Genomic DNA, 18,321 nt, shown 5'->3' with positions numbered 1-18,321 from the left:
CTGTGATTATTTAGCCTGCAGAAGAGAAGAATGAGGGGGGGATTTGACAGCTGTTTTCAGCTACCTGAAAGGGAGTTCAAAAGAGGATGGATCTAGGCTGTTCTCAGTGGCAGCAGATGCTAGAACAAGGAGTAACGGTCTCAATTTGCAGTGGGGGAGGTTTAGGTTGGTTATTAGGAAAAACTTTTTCACTAGGAGGGTGGTGAAGCACTGGAATGGGTTACCTAGGGAGGTGGTGGAATCTCCTTCCTTAGACGTTTTTAAGGTCAGGCTTGACAAAGCCCTGGCTGGGATGATTTAGTTGGGGATTGGTCCTGCTTTGAGCAGGGGGTTGGACTAGATGACCTCCTGAGGCCCCTTCCAACCATTATATTCTATGATTCTAAGTCAATTTAATCAAATTTTGCAGTTTTATTAGAAAGGTCATATTTACTGTTCCATTGAGGTTGATGGAGTTTCAGCCCCCAGGGGTGAATTTGTCCTGAAGTGTGAAGGCAGCAAAGCATCTTTTCTAGAAGACTTCATTCATCTTGATGAGGGGTGATATTTAATAGATCTGTAGGCTAACAGGTGGCAGAAATCTCTACCCTTCCTCATACCTCTTCTATGATAATTATAATAAAACTGGGATAGCTATTGTGTTCAAAACAGGACAGCAGTTGACATAGTGGGCAGAGGGTGTAAGATACTCTTATCAATGGTTTCTGCTGGTGAATCATATTTATAGACCTCTGGGGGGTCCTTTTATTCTTAATAAAGGACCACCACCACTATGGGATTTTATTTATAGTTCCAAGTTCTGATTTCAAATACACCTTACATAAAATCATGTCATCACCATAATATAAATAGAATATAAATACTCAAGATGATCCAAAACTCTGGATAGACCTTCTCCTGATTATTTTTAAACTTATTTGAATTGTGAAATTCCCTTGAAAAGTGTTCACTGTGGCTTGTAGAGACCCCAAATTCAAGTAAACAGAATTGAAAACTCTAAAAAGAATTGCAAGTCTGACACTTAAAATGCATGTTTATCTAGTTCTCCATAGCCTATAACTGCAATGTAATAACAAGCCTCAAAGTAGATCAATAAAGCAAAAAGTGGAAGAGAATTTAGTCATTTTCTGCATTTTATTAGCTTTCTGCACGCTACTGCACTCAGCTCTGTTAAATAAGTGACTTGTTTACAGACTGTTTGTTGGAGGTTTGGTTTCCAGAGTGGAACATATCGCTGTCATTGGTCAATTGAAAATAAAAACTATACATAGATTTTTTAAAAAAAAAGTTTTTGAAATGCAGCAGTGGATTTAGTTAGTGTTTATGTTCTTGCTCCCTTGGCAATAAATACAAATAGCATGTCATTAATTAAATGCTTTGAATCAAAGCTCTGTATCCACTCTGCTTCTATTTTTTCTAATAAACTGATGGTAAATTGGAGCAACAATATTTATGTTGTTTTGCTGTCCCTTTACTCAAGAGACAGAGTTATTAAGAGTGTGATGTCCTGAGGCATTTGACAGGTTTCAGAGTAGCAGCCGTGTTAGTCTGTATCCGCAAAAAGAAAAGGAGGACTTGGGGCACCTTAGAGACTAACAAATTTATTTGACCACAAGCTTTCGTGAGCTACAGCTCACTTCAAGTAGACGTAGCTCACGAAAGCTTATGCTCAAATAAATTTGTTAGTCTCTAAGGTGCCACAAGTCCTCCTTCTATTTTTGAGACATTTGAAACCTTTTACGAGATGTGAGGGACCAGCTAAGCATCCTATAGTCCCTTTCTGATTTTATTCTATTGTGCTTAGCCTTTTATTACAGACTCATTGCTATAGAATCTGAGTACCTGAAAGCACAACATGCACAGGAAACTCAATAAGAGACAGTTTTCAGATATGGTTCGACGTTTTCAAACCAAAGCCATAAAAGCTAAATAAGAATGGAAACTGTTCACCTGCACTCAGCTGATGAATGCAGCAGATATTTATGGTAGTCATCAAATTATTTGATTCAGCCATAGCTGGGAGTTAAGCAGGATACCCAACCAATGCCTTCTGCCATTGCTCAACAGAAGGGGGTGAAGAGAGACCTTTGTGGATCCCAGGAATAGACACAGAGAGCGAAGAAGGCCCAGAAGATGCTGGACATGCATTTGTCCTACACACACCAAATGGGACCAGCAAGCCACTGGGTTTCTCCCCAGCAGAACAAAAGTAGGCTGGTAGAAGAGCTGGGGTTTGCATAACAGTATTATGTACGGTTATCCATTTTTGAAGTAATGATGATAGGGTCTGGCACACTTACATGTAATTAAGAAATATTAATGCTAGGTTGCTGCCTTATTAATTAATTTCAAGATTATTATTGTTTTCCTGGTAATTCTAGCAGCAAGACAGGAATTGAAAGGGAAAGACTGGCATTTAGGCCAGCAGCTTAAAAGGTTGCCCACTCCCTGGAAGCAACTCCAGCTGGGGAGTGCTACTTCTGTGATCATGGATGGAGGTACTCTACAGCCAGACACCCATCCACAACCCTTCTATTGATCTCTGGACCCTGTTGCTCTGCCCAGTCATCCTCTCCAACAAGAGACAGAAGGAACAAGGCTGTTGACCCTGCAGGTCACATGATGTCAGAGGCTAATATTCAGCTAAATTTAGGTACATACCTGGAGCTTAATACAGCACCACCAACATGGTAGAATCATAGGCTTAGATGACATAAACCAGTGGTCTGAATTCTCTCTTGCCATCTCTTGATGACTTGGGGGGAAAAGACCTCAGTGGCAGAGCATATTTGCACAGAAACACCTACTTTGCCAAGGTATGCAGCAGAATGTTTTGCCAAATTGTGGCTGTTTTGGGTTAAAATTAACTTAAGTCTTGGTTGCAGGGATTAAGAAAAGTTATTATCCTTACTGTATGACTAAAGGGCAGCAGAACTGTACTTAATATGCCCTAGTTGAGGGGCAAATAATTACCACCCAAGATACTGTGGGGCAGGTGTTTACTTACTGCTTGTATACTTTTCTATCATTGTTGCTGTGTTTTTCCTAATTGATGCTGTGTTCCCTCTCCTCTTAATAAAAAAAGTTTTGTTTTTTCTGTTATGCACAGACTTAGTGCTTGAGAGAGGGGAAGAATTTTGACTTAGAGTTGTACCAGAGTGGTATTTACTGTTCTTGAGCTGGTTCCGTTCTGCAATGTTACATTTCCCTCCCAAATGACAATGAGCTAGGGGTCAGATCTAACAAATTTCAGTCCTGGACTAGTGACATCTTTAAGATCTATTTTCTTGGGCACCATCCAGACTAGCAACATCTGCCTTGTCCTGTGGAGAGCTAAGCATCTCCCCTTTTCAACAGCTGAAAGCATCTGTTTCTAGCCAGGCCTGTTCATGAGATATAGTCCTAAAAACAGCATATCATTCAGAAGAACCATGTATATGTCATATGACTTTTTGTGAAGTGTGTCTATTTTTCTATTTCACAATAAGTATTAACTGAGCTCCTCTAAAGAGGTCAGCTATCACTTTAAAATTGCACTTATTGTACCAGTCTTTCCTATTATTTTAACCCTTATAGAGATATCTGTCTCATTCGTTACACTATCAACTGTGCAACAACAGAAACAGATTCTTGTTTGTACAATTGCTTCCTAACTTCCAAAAATAGCCTTCTTTGCTCTTAAAGTCTATTGCTATTGCTGCCTGGGGATGGCCAGGGAAATGGCTCATGGGAGCGATCCACCCAGGGAACGAGGACAGAGAAGAAAATGTTACCTGTCAATGCAGACCTCCTCTTCTCTGAATGTTTCCTCTCAGTTCCTCCTCCTCTCCAATTAGCTAAAGGGAGGATCAGAAGTACTTTGGCTCTGCTCTCTATTTTGTAAATGTTTCTCTGCAATTTTCTTAGAAAAATATCAAACGTAGAGCAGATGGATTCTTGGAAGGCAGATATGGACTTTACATTGTATTTTCCCCAATAATATTCTGTATTTTCTTTCCTGAAGTAACAAATTATACTGCTACTGTGCAAAGACTTAAGGACTATTTTAAAATTTTATTCTGTTCTCTTGATTTTTTTGTCCAGTATAAGCACTGGTGGAAATCTAAGTTTAAATGAAGAGATAAATTCCTGCTCCCTGTACAGAGAAACTGTTTTATACATTTCCTAATGCCAAAGCACACAGAAAGATGATGTGCTTCAATGGAAACTTAAGCAGAATAGGGCTATTTCTGAGGCAATAAATATATCTTTTTCCTGTTCTATTTCATAGTTATACTATTATATATTAGTATTTATACTGAGCTACTGCTTAAAAGTACAAAAAACAAAACCTTGTTTCTTGCAGATTGCTCAGTGCTAATCCTCTGGTTTGCACCAATCCTGTTGGATCAAACTTTATAGAGCAAGGCTGCTCCAAAGGCATGCAACAATTGGATGATGCTAATAATGTGCTATGCAATATGGAATAAGCCTGTGGAATTTATCAGCACAGGAAATTATTGAGGAAAATACATTAGCAAGCTTTTCTTTAAATAGTTTTGGTGGATTGTGACCCAATCCAGCACCCAGGTATTCACACCCTACACACTATTGTAATAATAATAAAAATAAAATAAAATAAAAAAATAAAATAAAATAAAAAAATAAACAAAATATTCCTTGTGAAGTATCATTTGAAAACTAAAAACTCACTGATCATTAATAGTCTTGTTTATTAAGAGATCTGGATATATGTGGGAATTATGACTAATATGTATTTAAACACCAGGCATGTCAAGGGGAGTTAGGAAACAGGTCTGTATTAAACAAAGGAATGTGGGTTTACCTCAGTTTACATACAAGCAGTAATTAGTACTATCAAGACAGCAGAGGGAGGAGATTGCAGGAAACAGAACAATCTGCATTTTAGCAAACACTAGTGGGGAGAGGGGGACAGCACTGAGTTTCCTTCACCATCAGACTCCATGTCACCTTCCTTACAGATTGAATAAACTTTACTTTGAGGGGTAACCTTCAAAACAATCCATTTCAAAGGTTCACTGGACTATAAAAGTATCGGGCAGAAAATACCAAGTGATCTCTTTCACCTAAGATGACAAAGGAAACAGAACTTTGGGGCTTCTGGAGGAAATCCTGACCAGGGTGGGGAAATCAGCCACCAGCTTATCTTGCTGGAACACTATGGGTCAGAAAACCCATATGAACAAAGCCTGTACTTTGCTAAATTAAGTTTTAGACTTTGTGACAAAGCTCTGTCCTTGTCTCCACGGGTCCTGCGTTTCCTGGTGGATTTCGCTAGCCTCAGAGGCTCACTGTGACCCTCCACGTAAGCCTTCCCTCTCTAAAGACAAGGGTCACAGTCTACTGAGCCATTTTCATCATAAGCCAGCGAGGGAGATGAGGAGAAGCTATCCTCCCTTGCACAGTCTCTGTTGTCTTCCAGTCTCAGTGACTAATGGGGGTGGGGGCAAAGGGGGGAAGCCTGGGCCTGCCCTCTACTCCGGGTTCCAGCCCAGGGACCCGAATAGTATCAGCTATGGTAGCTGACCTTTTAGAAACGTGTCCAAATCAACCTAGCGTTCTCCCTGCCTTCTGGAAAGTTCTTAATTGGCCACAGGTGTCTTAATTGACTTTAACTTATCCTGGTACCAGGGATTTGTTTAGCCTGGAGCTAATATATCTATCTCCCACTACTTTTCTATAGCCATCTGGCCTTGCCCCGTCACAACTTTTAGATGCATGTTTTCACTTTTCATTGCTTGCAACCATTTCTAACTTTCTCCTTTACACTTGGTCACTTAAAATCCTTCTTTCTTGTTGTTAATCAACTTGTTTTACTATTAATCTCAATGAACTGCACTGTTGTTAAGTAAAAGGGAATGTTAACTCCAGTCAATGTGACAAGCTGTTGAGTTTTGTCTGTTTAAAAGAGCAAACGGATCTCTTTATTCATCTGAATGTTGCAGGAGAGGGCTGGACACTGCAGAAAACACAGGTCTGGGAAAGTGTTGCAGTCACCTGTTAACATCAGCCAAGTTGGGTAAAGACCAGAGTGTGTCTGTGATAACAGCTGGCAGGCTGTTGTTTTCAAAGTAGTTGAATCAGAGCTGTACAGCACACAGAACATGAAGCGCGTGCTGTCTGTCTGTGTGACCTAGGCAGAGCGCCCAAACTAGCAGAAGCATTTTGGGGCACTCAGGTTTATAATGCAAGGTGTGACACCACCTTTCACTGGTCTGAACTGTTCACCAGAACATGACATGTTATATTCTAATGTTAGTTGTGGTGACTAGAAGATTATAAGTTTGAGAGTCTGTTTCTCTTCTCATTCACTTTTTTCAGCTCTTTGTATCTTTCTTAAAACATTCCTTTGGGGTTGAAACATGGTTGTTTTCATGAATATAAGGAAAGCACTTGAATTTACAGTACGTTAGCTAGGATAAGTTTTAAGAAGTGTCAATTCTCACGCTTCAGTGTATGAAATTAATGCCAGCCAAAATCAACAAGAAATTCCCCACTTCTATAGAATTGTATTGCACAAGTAGATAGTTGTTTTTCCATCTCCCTTTGAAGTATGTAGTAAGAGACACTAAGTTTCAGGATACTGGATTTGACAGGGTACTGATCTGTTTTTCTATAGCATTCCTGGGTCGGACCCTCCAGTCCAGCCAAGATGAGCCCAGAACAAGAGAGTAAAGGTGTGTGAGGGGGACAGGGTTGGGCCTGCTTTAAACCACTTTTACAGCTCAGACCGTGGAACAAATTAGAACATCCAGTGAGCTGTTTTAATTATGCTGCTGCCCACAGTCCCCAAGGAGACATTTGGCAGTCACAGTTGGCTGAACCCCCAGCCACAGCTACTGTCATCTAACATGCCTTCCACACCTGGGATAAAGAAGAAGATAACATAGGAGATGCTGCAGCAGCTGTACCAACCAAGTATTCCCCTATACTGGGTAAGTCCTCAAGCGGTCAATTAAGACAGCTTTTGGATTGTTTGGCACAACCAGACTAGCACAAAGTAGAGCGAGGTCTAGCATATGGTTTTCCTCTACCGTGGAAAAGTAGTCTCCTCTGAAATGGCAAGTGGCAGCCGTTTAATTGCACATAGCACTAGTATACAACTGGCTGAAACTTCAGGGGAGAATTTTTAGTAAGCAGAAGTAATAAACAAAATGGCTTCTGGTCAGGACATTGGATTCAGCATCCTTACCCTTGCCAAAAGGGCAATGGACTCTTTAAGGACTACAAGTGGCAAGTACCTTAGTTTTCTGCCTCCTTTGAAAGAAAGCACTTGCTGCAGGAGAGGAGCTTCTAACACCATACTAGCTCACCACTAAAAGTGCCATTTATTGAATCACCAACACCACTTCCAACAACACCTTTAGTGGCGTTCTTTAGCTGTCCCTCTTTCGATACAAACTAGGCCAGTCCTGCTTAGTTTATGAAATGTGATGGGATCTCAGAATCAGGTGGGATGGCTGGAGGCTAAAATGACTAAAAGTGGTAGAGATACATTCATTTAAATAAATAATAAGTAGACTAACCTGTCCAGTAATAGATTAGGTGCAAATAAGAGTTTTCCTGGATGTTCCATTGAACGCCAGACTAAGCCAATCATCAGTATCTCTAACCAGGCACATTCCAGTAGATGTACCTGATCATGGAGTGTTAAATCCACAAACCCTGAAAAAAATAAACAGGTTACAGGAGAACCATACTCTGTGTGAAAATAATAATTAAATATTTCTGTTAGTAAACCAAAGTATTTAGAAAATCAGACAACAGGATGTGTTAGAAGGCTTTGGGGTTGGGTTCTAGATAGATGGTCTGAATTAAAAAAAAAAAAAAAAAAGTTAGTTCCTTGTTTTCATGTCTGACATAGCCACATATAGCAGTTATCATTTTTACCATGCATTTAGAAAATATGACAGAATAAGCAAAACTGACTAATAGTATGCGATAATGGCTCTAATCACCAGAACCTGGAAAATTATGAACTTCATGGTAGAAAAAATGTTGTATGAGCTCTGGAGCAACTAAGCACCTTGTAAATGTTGAGTCTGTGCTTTTGCCTGACACAGTGCTACAAATATATTAGCAAGTACTTGTGAAAGCATAACTGCAGCTCCTGGATGCAACAATTTTCTTTTGTAGTAAGTTAATCCCTTCACCAGAGACATTGCAGTCTGTCTCTTATGACATGTTTGTGCAGCTTTTGGTGCGATGGAGACTGATATGAATGTGGCTTCTGAGTGCTACTTCAATACAAATAAATAAATAATAAAATACATAATAGAGAAAATGTCAGTAAGGAAATAAAAAAATAAATGGTAAAGAAAAAAAGCACATTGTCTGGGTAGTCAGGGGATATACTAATGAGATACACAGCCTTTCAACTCCTATGGCCCTGATTTAGTTACACTGATGTAAAGCAGAATTAACTTCAATGTAGATATACTGGTGTAAAAACAGATTAGGCCCTATGTCACTAGTCGGAAGCAAAGTAGCTGCTTAGAGCAGTGTTTCTCAATGACCAGTCTGTGGACCGGTGCTGGTCCCAGAGATCTCCTTGGCACAGTTTAAAAAGGCAGCAAGCCAGTCCCTAGGAACAAAAAGGCTTAAAGAATGATCTTCTGCTTTGGTTGTCTGCCATTATCATCTGGTTGCCGAGTGAAATGAGTTGATAAGAGTAATAGCCGTACACAGATGTTTATATCACAAAAACAAAACAATTGCACCCAATTATAATCATCACAGTAGATACACCCAAACTTTACTGAGTATGGAGACTGAATCATCTCACTCCTAGAAGTTGTCTCTTCTAGGATTGCAGTAAACTGGTAGGGCAGTGAGGAGAAGCATCCACTACTATTGCCCTTGCTGTACGTGTTCTGTGGCTAGAGGACTTCAGTTTCCAGGTCTGACAACTGGGCTCGTTTCATAAGCACTATATTCAGTCCAAAGGAATAAATAACATATTGGTTGCATAATATAACCTACTAGATGAGACAAAACATATGCTGGAAGATATAAAGATACACAACAACATGAACTGAACAAAAAGAGACCATCTACAAAATAACATATCTATATATGCTTCATTAAAAGGTTTGTAGATTCCAAGGCCAGAAGGAACTAGTGTGATCATCTAGTCTGATCTCCTGTATAGCACAGGCCACAGAACTGTCCCAAAATAATTCCTAGAGCAGATCTTTCACAAAAACATCCAATCTTGATTTAAAAATTGCCAGTGATGGAGACTCCCCAACCTTGGTAAAATTTCCAGTAGTTAATTACCCTCACAGTTAAAAATGTGTGCCTTATTTCTAGTCTGAATTTGAAATTCCGGTCTGAATTTACAGAGAGATATTGATAATATACAAAATACACAGAAATTCTCTTGAAACAAATGTTATTTATCATTTTTATATAGTTCTCTCCAATACAATGTAACTCTGATCTGAACACTTGAACCATACTGCTGATCTTTACCACTGTGAAATATTTTTAAAGATTTTATAAATGATTCATACTTGCACATTAAGGCACACAGGTTACATGATAAACAGCCTTATTAACCACGTAAGTGTTCTTGGCTTTCAGATAATATTCTCAGTAGAAGTAAATGAATAATTTCTAAGTAATATACTGTATGTAGTCAGTAGCATAGAATTGGTTTCTCTCTCTCTTCACTACACTGAGATGTCTAAGAAATGAGCATTGTATTTAACTCCATGTTTCAAACTGTTTGTTGTGTTAAAACTGTGGTTTTGAATTAGTACATAAAATAAAGAGGAGAAAGAATAACAGATATGGTTCATAGAAAATAAAAAATATGTTCACATCTTTCCCTCAAAGCACTGAACTATGGATTTGTATGTAATGCTGTTGAGTGTTAAACAGGTCTGTTTGTGAGCTGCATGCTACTTAAATTGTTGGTGAACTTGATTATATACAGGTCCCTTTCAGATATGACAAATAGGCTGAAGTGGGCCAGCTCAGCCAGCTTGGTACGCTGCGCCTGTTTTGGAGGATGGAATCTTGGGTCTAAAAATCTAAGCTTTCGTTTTTTTAAAAAAGTACGTTTCTCCCGCTTTGAACATTCTCTTTGCAACCATCAACTGTGCACTGATACACTGATGTCTGCCTGAATTTGTAGACAGCCTAAAACAATAGAGCTGAAGCCTAAACATGAACATTGTTAACTATCACAGTGCTAATCAAAGCATGCAAGAACGAACACAGATAAAAATAACCTAACGTCACTGCATGCAGAATATGCAAGGAAGAAGAAGAATGGGCAGACTATGAAAACTACCTAGTGTAAGTTGTGTGTCTCATTTTAGTGCCTCCGGCTGGTGGTACTTGGGTTGTAAGCAATAACTTGGAAGAGGACCACTACTTTTCTTTTCCAGTTTACCCCCCTGATTACCACTATTTCAAATTCCCATTCAGCATATTAAAAGCCAATTATATCGCTACCATTTCATGCTGTCCCACAATGGAATGCTTCTAAGAAAAAGAATATGCTTCAGACAATTTGAATTTTTTACAATTGTCCTAATCCACTACACTGTAAAACTGTGGTAGTTTTACAGGACTTTGAATGCCAGATTTTTGGCACTCCTGTAAAGCCAGAGCCATATTTCACATTTGGATTCAACCTAAAAGCAAAAACAAACAAAGCCACCACTTCCTTTTTGAAACTCAGCAGAGTAATAAGTTAAGTAACAACAATAGCATCTCACATAGCTCTTTTCATTCCAAACGTTCCCAAATCATTTAATAAAACATAAGAAACAACTTCACCCACCTCAGAAATACAGCCATTGCTATTGTGGAACACAGTTATTGCTTAGGAACAGAGTAACTAGAAATGAGCAAATGTCATGGAACTTAAAGTTTTGTGAACTGTTTATTGGGTTTGCAAAATAGGAGTTGTAAGCCTTTTCTTCCTGTTATTTCCACTTATTTTATTCGATTTTTTAAAAAAACCAAACCACATGTTTTTCAAATAAAAGGGAGGCCTCTGCTAAGAGTTAGTGATAGAAAACAATGTCTCAATGCTAGACTGCCCTTTATAGAGTGTTTATTTTTTTCCCCATTAGAATTTCTTTTTCTCTGATCCATTTCTCACATGCTCTGTCTTTGTTTTTCACTCTGACTATTTTCTGCTCGATTTTTAACCCTATTTATTCCACTGGCTGTGTTTTGCTCCCCCTTTGCTCCCCCATCCGCACGTCAGAGCAATAACATTCAATTTTGAACTGAATTTTGAAACCGAAAAAGGACAATTAGGAAAAAAGTTTGCTTATCCCTAGCAGCAAGTCTACATGACATTTAAAGACAGGAAGCAACAAAGTGCTTACTAAATAAAGCACTTTGCCAGATCTATAGATTGGGATACTGCATTACTTTTTTTCATTACCGGCACTCAAAATGTATGGCGTATATTTGTAAAATCCCATTTTTGGCTACATTAACGTTGTTGAAGTCTGACAGTAAAATTCTTCCAGAATCTAAATATCTCGTTTTGGTGCTTTAAAAAACAAACAAACCAAAATAAAAAAAATCTCTCCACTGCTGACAAATTAATAATAAGCTATAAAATCAGCTCGGTTCTGACTGCAAATAGAGCTGTCACAGGCTCTAGTTGACACAGACACACATAGTCCATACGCTATCAAGTAGAAGGCAGCAGTATATGTCACATACACCAGCTGATATGTTATACCTTACACCAGAGAGCAGGAGGCAGAGCATGTTAAAGCAGCTGCAAAGCAATGGAGTGGAAGCAATACAATATTCCTTCACTGACAGACTGGAAAAAATGGAATAAGACTGTGGAATCACAGTTTGCAGGTCCCACCATCTGAAAACCGACAGAGTAGCCATACATGGTGGGAGGAAGTACATACCTCTGTAGACTCTCATAACCTTCTCTATTTAGCATTTGGGGCATTGCTACTGGAGGAAGTGTCACCATGAAAAGTATTTCAAGGTAGTTGGGAAGGCACCCAACCATTTCAGTGGCTGTTGGGGTAGAATTTATTCCCAAGCTGACTTCATGGAAGATGCTTGTGCACAAAGTTGTTTTGTTTTGACACAGCACTATGTAGTGCCCAATTGGTTTTCATTTATTGTTACACGGATGCATTCACATTCATTTAAATTTGATTCAGAATAAGAGAAATAATGTGTGTGCTGAACTGCGAGTGCAAGAAACTCTTCCACTGTTCCAAATTCCTTGACAAAGGGCACTTGTCTGTGTGTTTAAGGGACAACAACCACTTGTATGTCGGAACACACATCTCCACTATCAGGCTTGCAGGCGAGTTTGTGCTTTTCTGTTGGAGCTTTTCTGATACCTGCATCTTGCTTATGAACAGTGAGGGTGTTTTAAACACAAATGTGAAGCAATCCAGCCAGGAGCTGGTTTTTAAGAGTCCAATCCACAAAACTAATGGATTCAGATTTCTTCAGCGTTTTATACAAAACCATGCTCCTATTCAAGCCAGTGGCAAAACTCCAATCAGTTTCAACAGGGAAGGATCAGACCCTATACATTCATTATAAGACACTATTGACTTGCTTTACATCATTTGTATGTACAGCCCCCTCAAGGACTGACAGACAACATGTTATCTAGAACATCTTTCTCCATTACTGCTTGGTGGAGGGGGTTGCAGAAAAGGGTATTAAACTTTCAAAAGATCTGCATAATTACAATGCAGAAGGAGCTTTCATTTATTTACTTATTTTACTTTTAAGGGGTCAGTGGAGGAATTTTTCCAGTGTGGCCTATGGAAAAGCTAAATTAGATAATACCTTAGAGAAATCGTGGATGAGTTATCGTCACTAAGTACAAGAGGTTTAGACTTGAAAGCATATGGGTGCTCTTCAAACCTAAATGCCCTCCACAGAAGGCCTTAAAAGTAGTGTGATAAGATTATAAGATTCCATAATTTTTTCAGCTATCTTTCACTTCTTCTGAAGATTGTGGAGAGTCTGCTATTTGGGGAATAAAGAAGGGGGAAAATGAACGAAAGCCATACAAACAAGGCTCTCGGTCTACATATGCAAAAACAATCCCTTTCATTGCTTTCGTACCACAAGGAGGATCATTACAGTGAACTTCTACCATTTCTTAAAAAACAGACAAAGGCTCAGCAGATGAAACGTATAAGCGTTCTCTCTCAGTAGGAAACAATACTAATAAGTCATCCTCAGTTTATACTCTGATGCAATTATAAATATATCTGATTTTCTTAATTTTTATATCATGGATCATCACCACGGTCTCTAAGGTACAGATGTTAGTTAAAAAAATTGCAAGTGTGTGACACCTGCCACATTAACAAATATCCTGAAGACTCATACTCCACTGGGGGAGAGAAAAAGGCAAAGCAAAGCAAAGAAAAAAAAAACACAATCACATATGAAGTTTCAAGCAGACCTTAAAAAGACCAGCCTTTAGCCTCATCCCTCAGTTCATACAATATCACGTTAACGGTCTTGTGAGTTCTTGTTAAAAGAAATACATTATTTGCAGTTCTTATTTTTTCTCTTCCATAACTTATCCAGTAATGCTGAAGGTCAAACTTTATTCCTATCCCCAGGATCCATCAATCCATCTTCTAGAACATATCACTCTGGCTCTTCATTCAACACAGTGTTATTTTTTGGGGGGGTCAAGAACAGATATAGACAAAGTGATTTGAATAAAGTAAGAATCTAAACCTTTGCCCAAAACCTGAACCAAACCTTTGGTCTTCTTTTTTCCCTTCTAATTAATGTTTCTATTTTTTATGGCCCCTGCCTTTCCAGGCTCTAGCCAGGCCAAGAACTGCTAAAAATTTCACAATTCACTATTTCTAGCCCAACGAAAATGGGAAATACGACAAATATTTTCAGAAACCCTACTCTTCTGAGATTTTCAGCCCGTTTTGCATTCCTAAAGAGTTTTGGATTGTTCAAGTCCTTAGGCAGGAGGAGCGAACAGTGTGTGAAACTTAGGTAAGTAATCACAAAGGAACTATTTTGGAATCTTCTGGCCAGTTTTCCCTCATCTCCCAACACAGTTTGTAGCAGAGGGTGCACTAAAACTACACTTGCCTGCAATACTCCCTGAATAGGCCATTACACCATCAGGGAACACCAAATTGCAGTATGCTCCAGCTCTAGCAGAATGCCAGCCAGGGATTCCTCCAGAGTAGTTTACCACTTAGGGTAGCTTTTTGGCCTCTTTGCCAAACCACAGCAAGGCAAAGGACTAGTATTAGACCAAAGGTGTATATCTGAGCAGAACCAAATATCCAACCCCTTTGGGTTTTCCACTCACTAGCCAAGAAGTTTTTCCCTCACTAGGATTCCAACATTAATATCAAAAGTAAATAAACATCCGTCAACAGCTTCCAACTTCAATGCCCAAGAAATTACAGTTCTAGAATCCAGTGGTGTTCACTAATAACTCCTGGAAAGATGTCAGAAGCAGCAACATTTCTGGTGAGTGAAGGGAACAAAGTACTGGGGAGTCAACCTTTCTAATGATAGATAAACCCTCTGTTGCTCTGGCCGAGATGAAGTATGTTGTCCCACCATATCCCAACCTGCTCCGCCTAAGGCCAGGAAGTAAAAGGAAGTACATAAATTGTCCTCAGTCTGTAGGCTGCCTCAGTTACTGGTGTGAAATAAGGCAAACAGGCAACTTTTCATATGTAAATTAGACTGCAATGGGCATAATTTCTAATGATCAAAGAGCCATTCAGTGGGCCATAAAAAAAAAAAGAAAAGCAATTAGGAAAAAATTATTTAAAATAATCTTTGTATCCTTTTTATCATCTGCCGCTTGACTGCTGGACATTGTCCCTTGCTTATTGCTGCTCCAGGCCATAATCCATATGAAAATATTGCATCAAATCTTCCCCAAATTAATGACATATGACAGTTCAGATTTCATCTATCATCTGCTGTATCAAACCAAATTCTCCTTTCTTTGAGGATCCATGCAAGACATGGGATTTTTATACAAGAGACAAAAATTCTTGATTTTGTTCCCTTTGTATAGAACTTTCTAACGAGCCCAATACGAAATACTTAAAACAACCTGTGTTCATCTTCACTATACTAACTTAAACACTTAAAAAACCCCCAACAAACGACAAAAAAAACCCCAGGAAATTCAACGGTAAAGCTGCCCCTCTATCCAAAGCCCATCGCACTGTGCCCAAGCTACGCAACAGGACCTGCTGAGACAACTTAATATAGAATTTCCTGGCTTTTGTCTATAAGGTCTTCAAATCAACAACAAGAGGTCTCTTATAATCCATACACTGTAGAAGACATTACCATCCAGGGACTTCAGAGAAATCTGAGATATGGTCAATTTTTCACATACTTTGGTATTCATTATAACAAACTATTGTTATTTGCAGCATTGAAAGTTTTGAAAAACAGCATTACACATGAGCAGAAGCTGCTTTCTACTCGTTTAACAGTAATTCAACCCTTCAAAATCAGGTACAAAAGGCATCCATCTACATTGGGAACAAAGCTCTATGGAAATGAGGCAGATACACAATGGTGGAGGGAGGAGGGGGAAGATGGTTATGAGGTAACATCCCCCAACGAGTAGCTACCATAGCCCCAGCACACACATGAAGAAATGGTGATAGATTATATAGACTAAAATAGATCTAGTTAGATGAATCCGACATCCTGGGAAGAACTACTCTCACAGCAAGCCTCTCTCTCAGGAAAAAGTGAGCAAAAGTAAAAATAGCATTGATTTCTATTAAACACTGGTCCACATTGAAGGATTCACATAGCACAAGCACCAGTGAGGGGATCAACTTCAGCAAGGCAAGTAAACCAGCTGTGCCAGCAATGGCCCAGGGACCATGGAGACAGAGGAGTGATGCTTGCCTGGGGGTAGGAACAATCAGAAACCTCACCACCTTCCACTCAAGTGTAAGGCACGTTTCTTTGACCTTGCCTTCTGTAACATACATACGTAAGAGCCTACATATTTTAAAAAAATAAATAAATCCTACCAAAACAGGACACACCTCAGCACACCTTTCTCCTTCTGGGGAGAGGCTGAGAACAAGAACAGAAGTTTTTTAATGCATTACTAGAAGGTGCTCAGATAGTCCCTTGATGAGCATGGTATAAGAATCTATTCAGAACAGAACAGAAACAAAACCAGCTTCAGTTCTTAAAAGGAGATGTGCCAGGAGAAGATACGCTCCAATCGCTTTAGATAATTTTGATTTTTACACATTGCTTTCCCCCTCATGTTGTATATTCTCTACCATGAATTGCAAGTGCCTTGAGGAAGAGAGAGTTTTCCTGTAAATGTTGTACAGCATCAAATACACTGCCAGCACTCAAATACATACAGAATAATTATTATTATTGAAGGTCAATGGTGGCTTTGAAGTTATCAACAGTGGTCTTCTTAGCGTACGCTCAATGTGCCTCAGGTGGCACATGACTAGGATTAATCACCAAATTTGGTCTGCTGGTTGGATCATTAGCTTCCCCGGCCCAGTCACTGTTGGGGAGTGCAATGTGAACACTGATCCATGCGCCACAATCAATGGTGGTAGGGAGATACTGAAAGTGCAGACTCAGATTCTAAGACAAGGGTGAGGCTAAAGAAATGGCTTATTTTTACTCACTTTATCTCAAAATGTTGGGGATGAAAGGGCTGTTTTGTTTCTGGGGCCTCCATCCTAGAAACATTTATGCACGTGCATTACTTTAATTGTCCCACTAGAATTCAGTGGGACAACACACAGACCTGATCCTGACCCACTGAAGTCAATGGAAGTTTTATCATTGACTTCAATGGTGGCAGGATCTGGCCCACAATGCATAAAGTTAAGCATACCCTTAAGTGTTTAATGCCTCAATCTGCAATGACGGTTAGTAACTTAGCATTTATACTGTGCTTCTCATTTTCAAACTACTTTCTAGTAACTGACTAATTAAAGAGCTGATCCTGCAAAGACTTACGCATATGCTTAACTCTCTGCATGGGTGTAGTCTCATACTCAGGTACATAAAGTTAAGCCCGTGTATGCTTGTGACCAAAAAGCCCAATTCTCTTGCAGCAACAGTTTTCCCATTGACTTCAATGGGAATAGGATCAGGCCCTTGATCTTTCTATATATTCTGTTCTTTATGTAGGATTTAAAAAAAAAAAAAAAAAGTTTCATGTTTTTCATTGGAGGGGGGGAGAAATATCTCTGCAGGTCACCATGAGGCTAAGTGTCAACCATAACTTAATTTCCTGGCTTTTGTCAGCATGTTTCACAATGTCTAATTTGACTGAAATGTACTTTCATTTGGCAATGCATTCATTTTGTTAACAAAAGAATATTCCAGAAAGTGCATTAACATGACCATCTTGTACAAATATATTAAGGCTTTCCATCAGGGCAACATCATAAAAATACTTAGCACTCACACAGCACTTTATATTTTCAAAGGGCATTAAATATTATTAACTGCATTTTACCGATGGAGCACAGACAGGTTAAGTGCTCTGTGCAGGGCTGCAAAACGAGTCAGTGGCAGACCAGGATTAGGATTTAGACATGTCTGGCTCCCAGGTACCAGACTCCAATCCTCTAAAATCTTCAAACTGTAGAACTGTCTTTGAAATCTAGTTCACCTTCACTCTGGTCTTTGTGAATCAATTAAAGGAACAAATAAAGTCAAGAGAAACCAAACTGTTCCTAAAGACCAGATGAAAGCTTCACCATATGAGAACTGGGAGTAACTGATTTTAAAATGTGAGCAGAAAGTCCTGGCTGGAATGAAATAAAGGCACACAGATTATTCTGTACAACACCTTCATTAATATGGGCAAAGTAACTGAGAATCATTGACCCAACTTCCCCCTCCACCCCAAAGAAAATCTTTTGGAGTATTTATAAGGTAACTCCCTTCTCTTCATTTGTCAGTATAATAATGCCTGCATCTGTAAATTTTTACTCCATGCATCTGAAGAAGTGGGTTTTTTACCCACGAAAGCTTATGCCCAAATAAATTTGTTAGTCTTTAAGGTGCCACTGGACTCCACCAGACTCCTCGTTGTTTTTGTGGATACAGACTAACACTGATACCCTTCTGATATGTAAAATGGTTATTTTTAAAGATTATTTGTTAGTAAAGGCTGACAACTTGCCAGTAAGAGTTTGTTATACTGTATTTATAAAGGTAAAAGGAATTGCTATATTTTGCCTCTAACAACAATTATCTTGATATAACAAAGATCAGTAAAATGATGTTCAGTCAAATATAACGATA

At 39.0% G+C, this 18,321-nt stretch overlaps 1 protein-coding gene across 1 annotated transcript in view; it reads right to left on the bottom strand.

Annotated features, from left to right (window-relative positions):
* The window catches only part of ESR1 (estrogen receptor 1), a 187,850-nt gene that overhangs the window by 26,588 nt on the left and 142,941 nt on the right, over positions 1 to 18,321 (bottom strand). Inside the window, exon 5 of the mRNA XM_077811795.1 lies at positions 7,548 to 7,686. Coding sequence (XP_077667921.1) covers positions 7,548 to 7,686 — 139 coding nt within the window. The remainder of the gene's footprint in view (positions 1 to 7,547; positions 7,687 to 18,321) is intronic.

This window comes from Eretmochelys imbricata, chromosome 3 (genome assembly GCF_965152235.1).
Source record: "Eretmochelys imbricata isolate rEreImb1 chromosome 3, rEreImb1.hap1, whole genome shotgun sequence".
Lineage (NCBI taxonomy): Eukaryota > Metazoa > Chordata > Testudines > Cheloniidae > Eretmochelys > Eretmochelys imbricata.
This window is presented reverse-complemented; position numbering and strand designations above follow the sequence as displayed.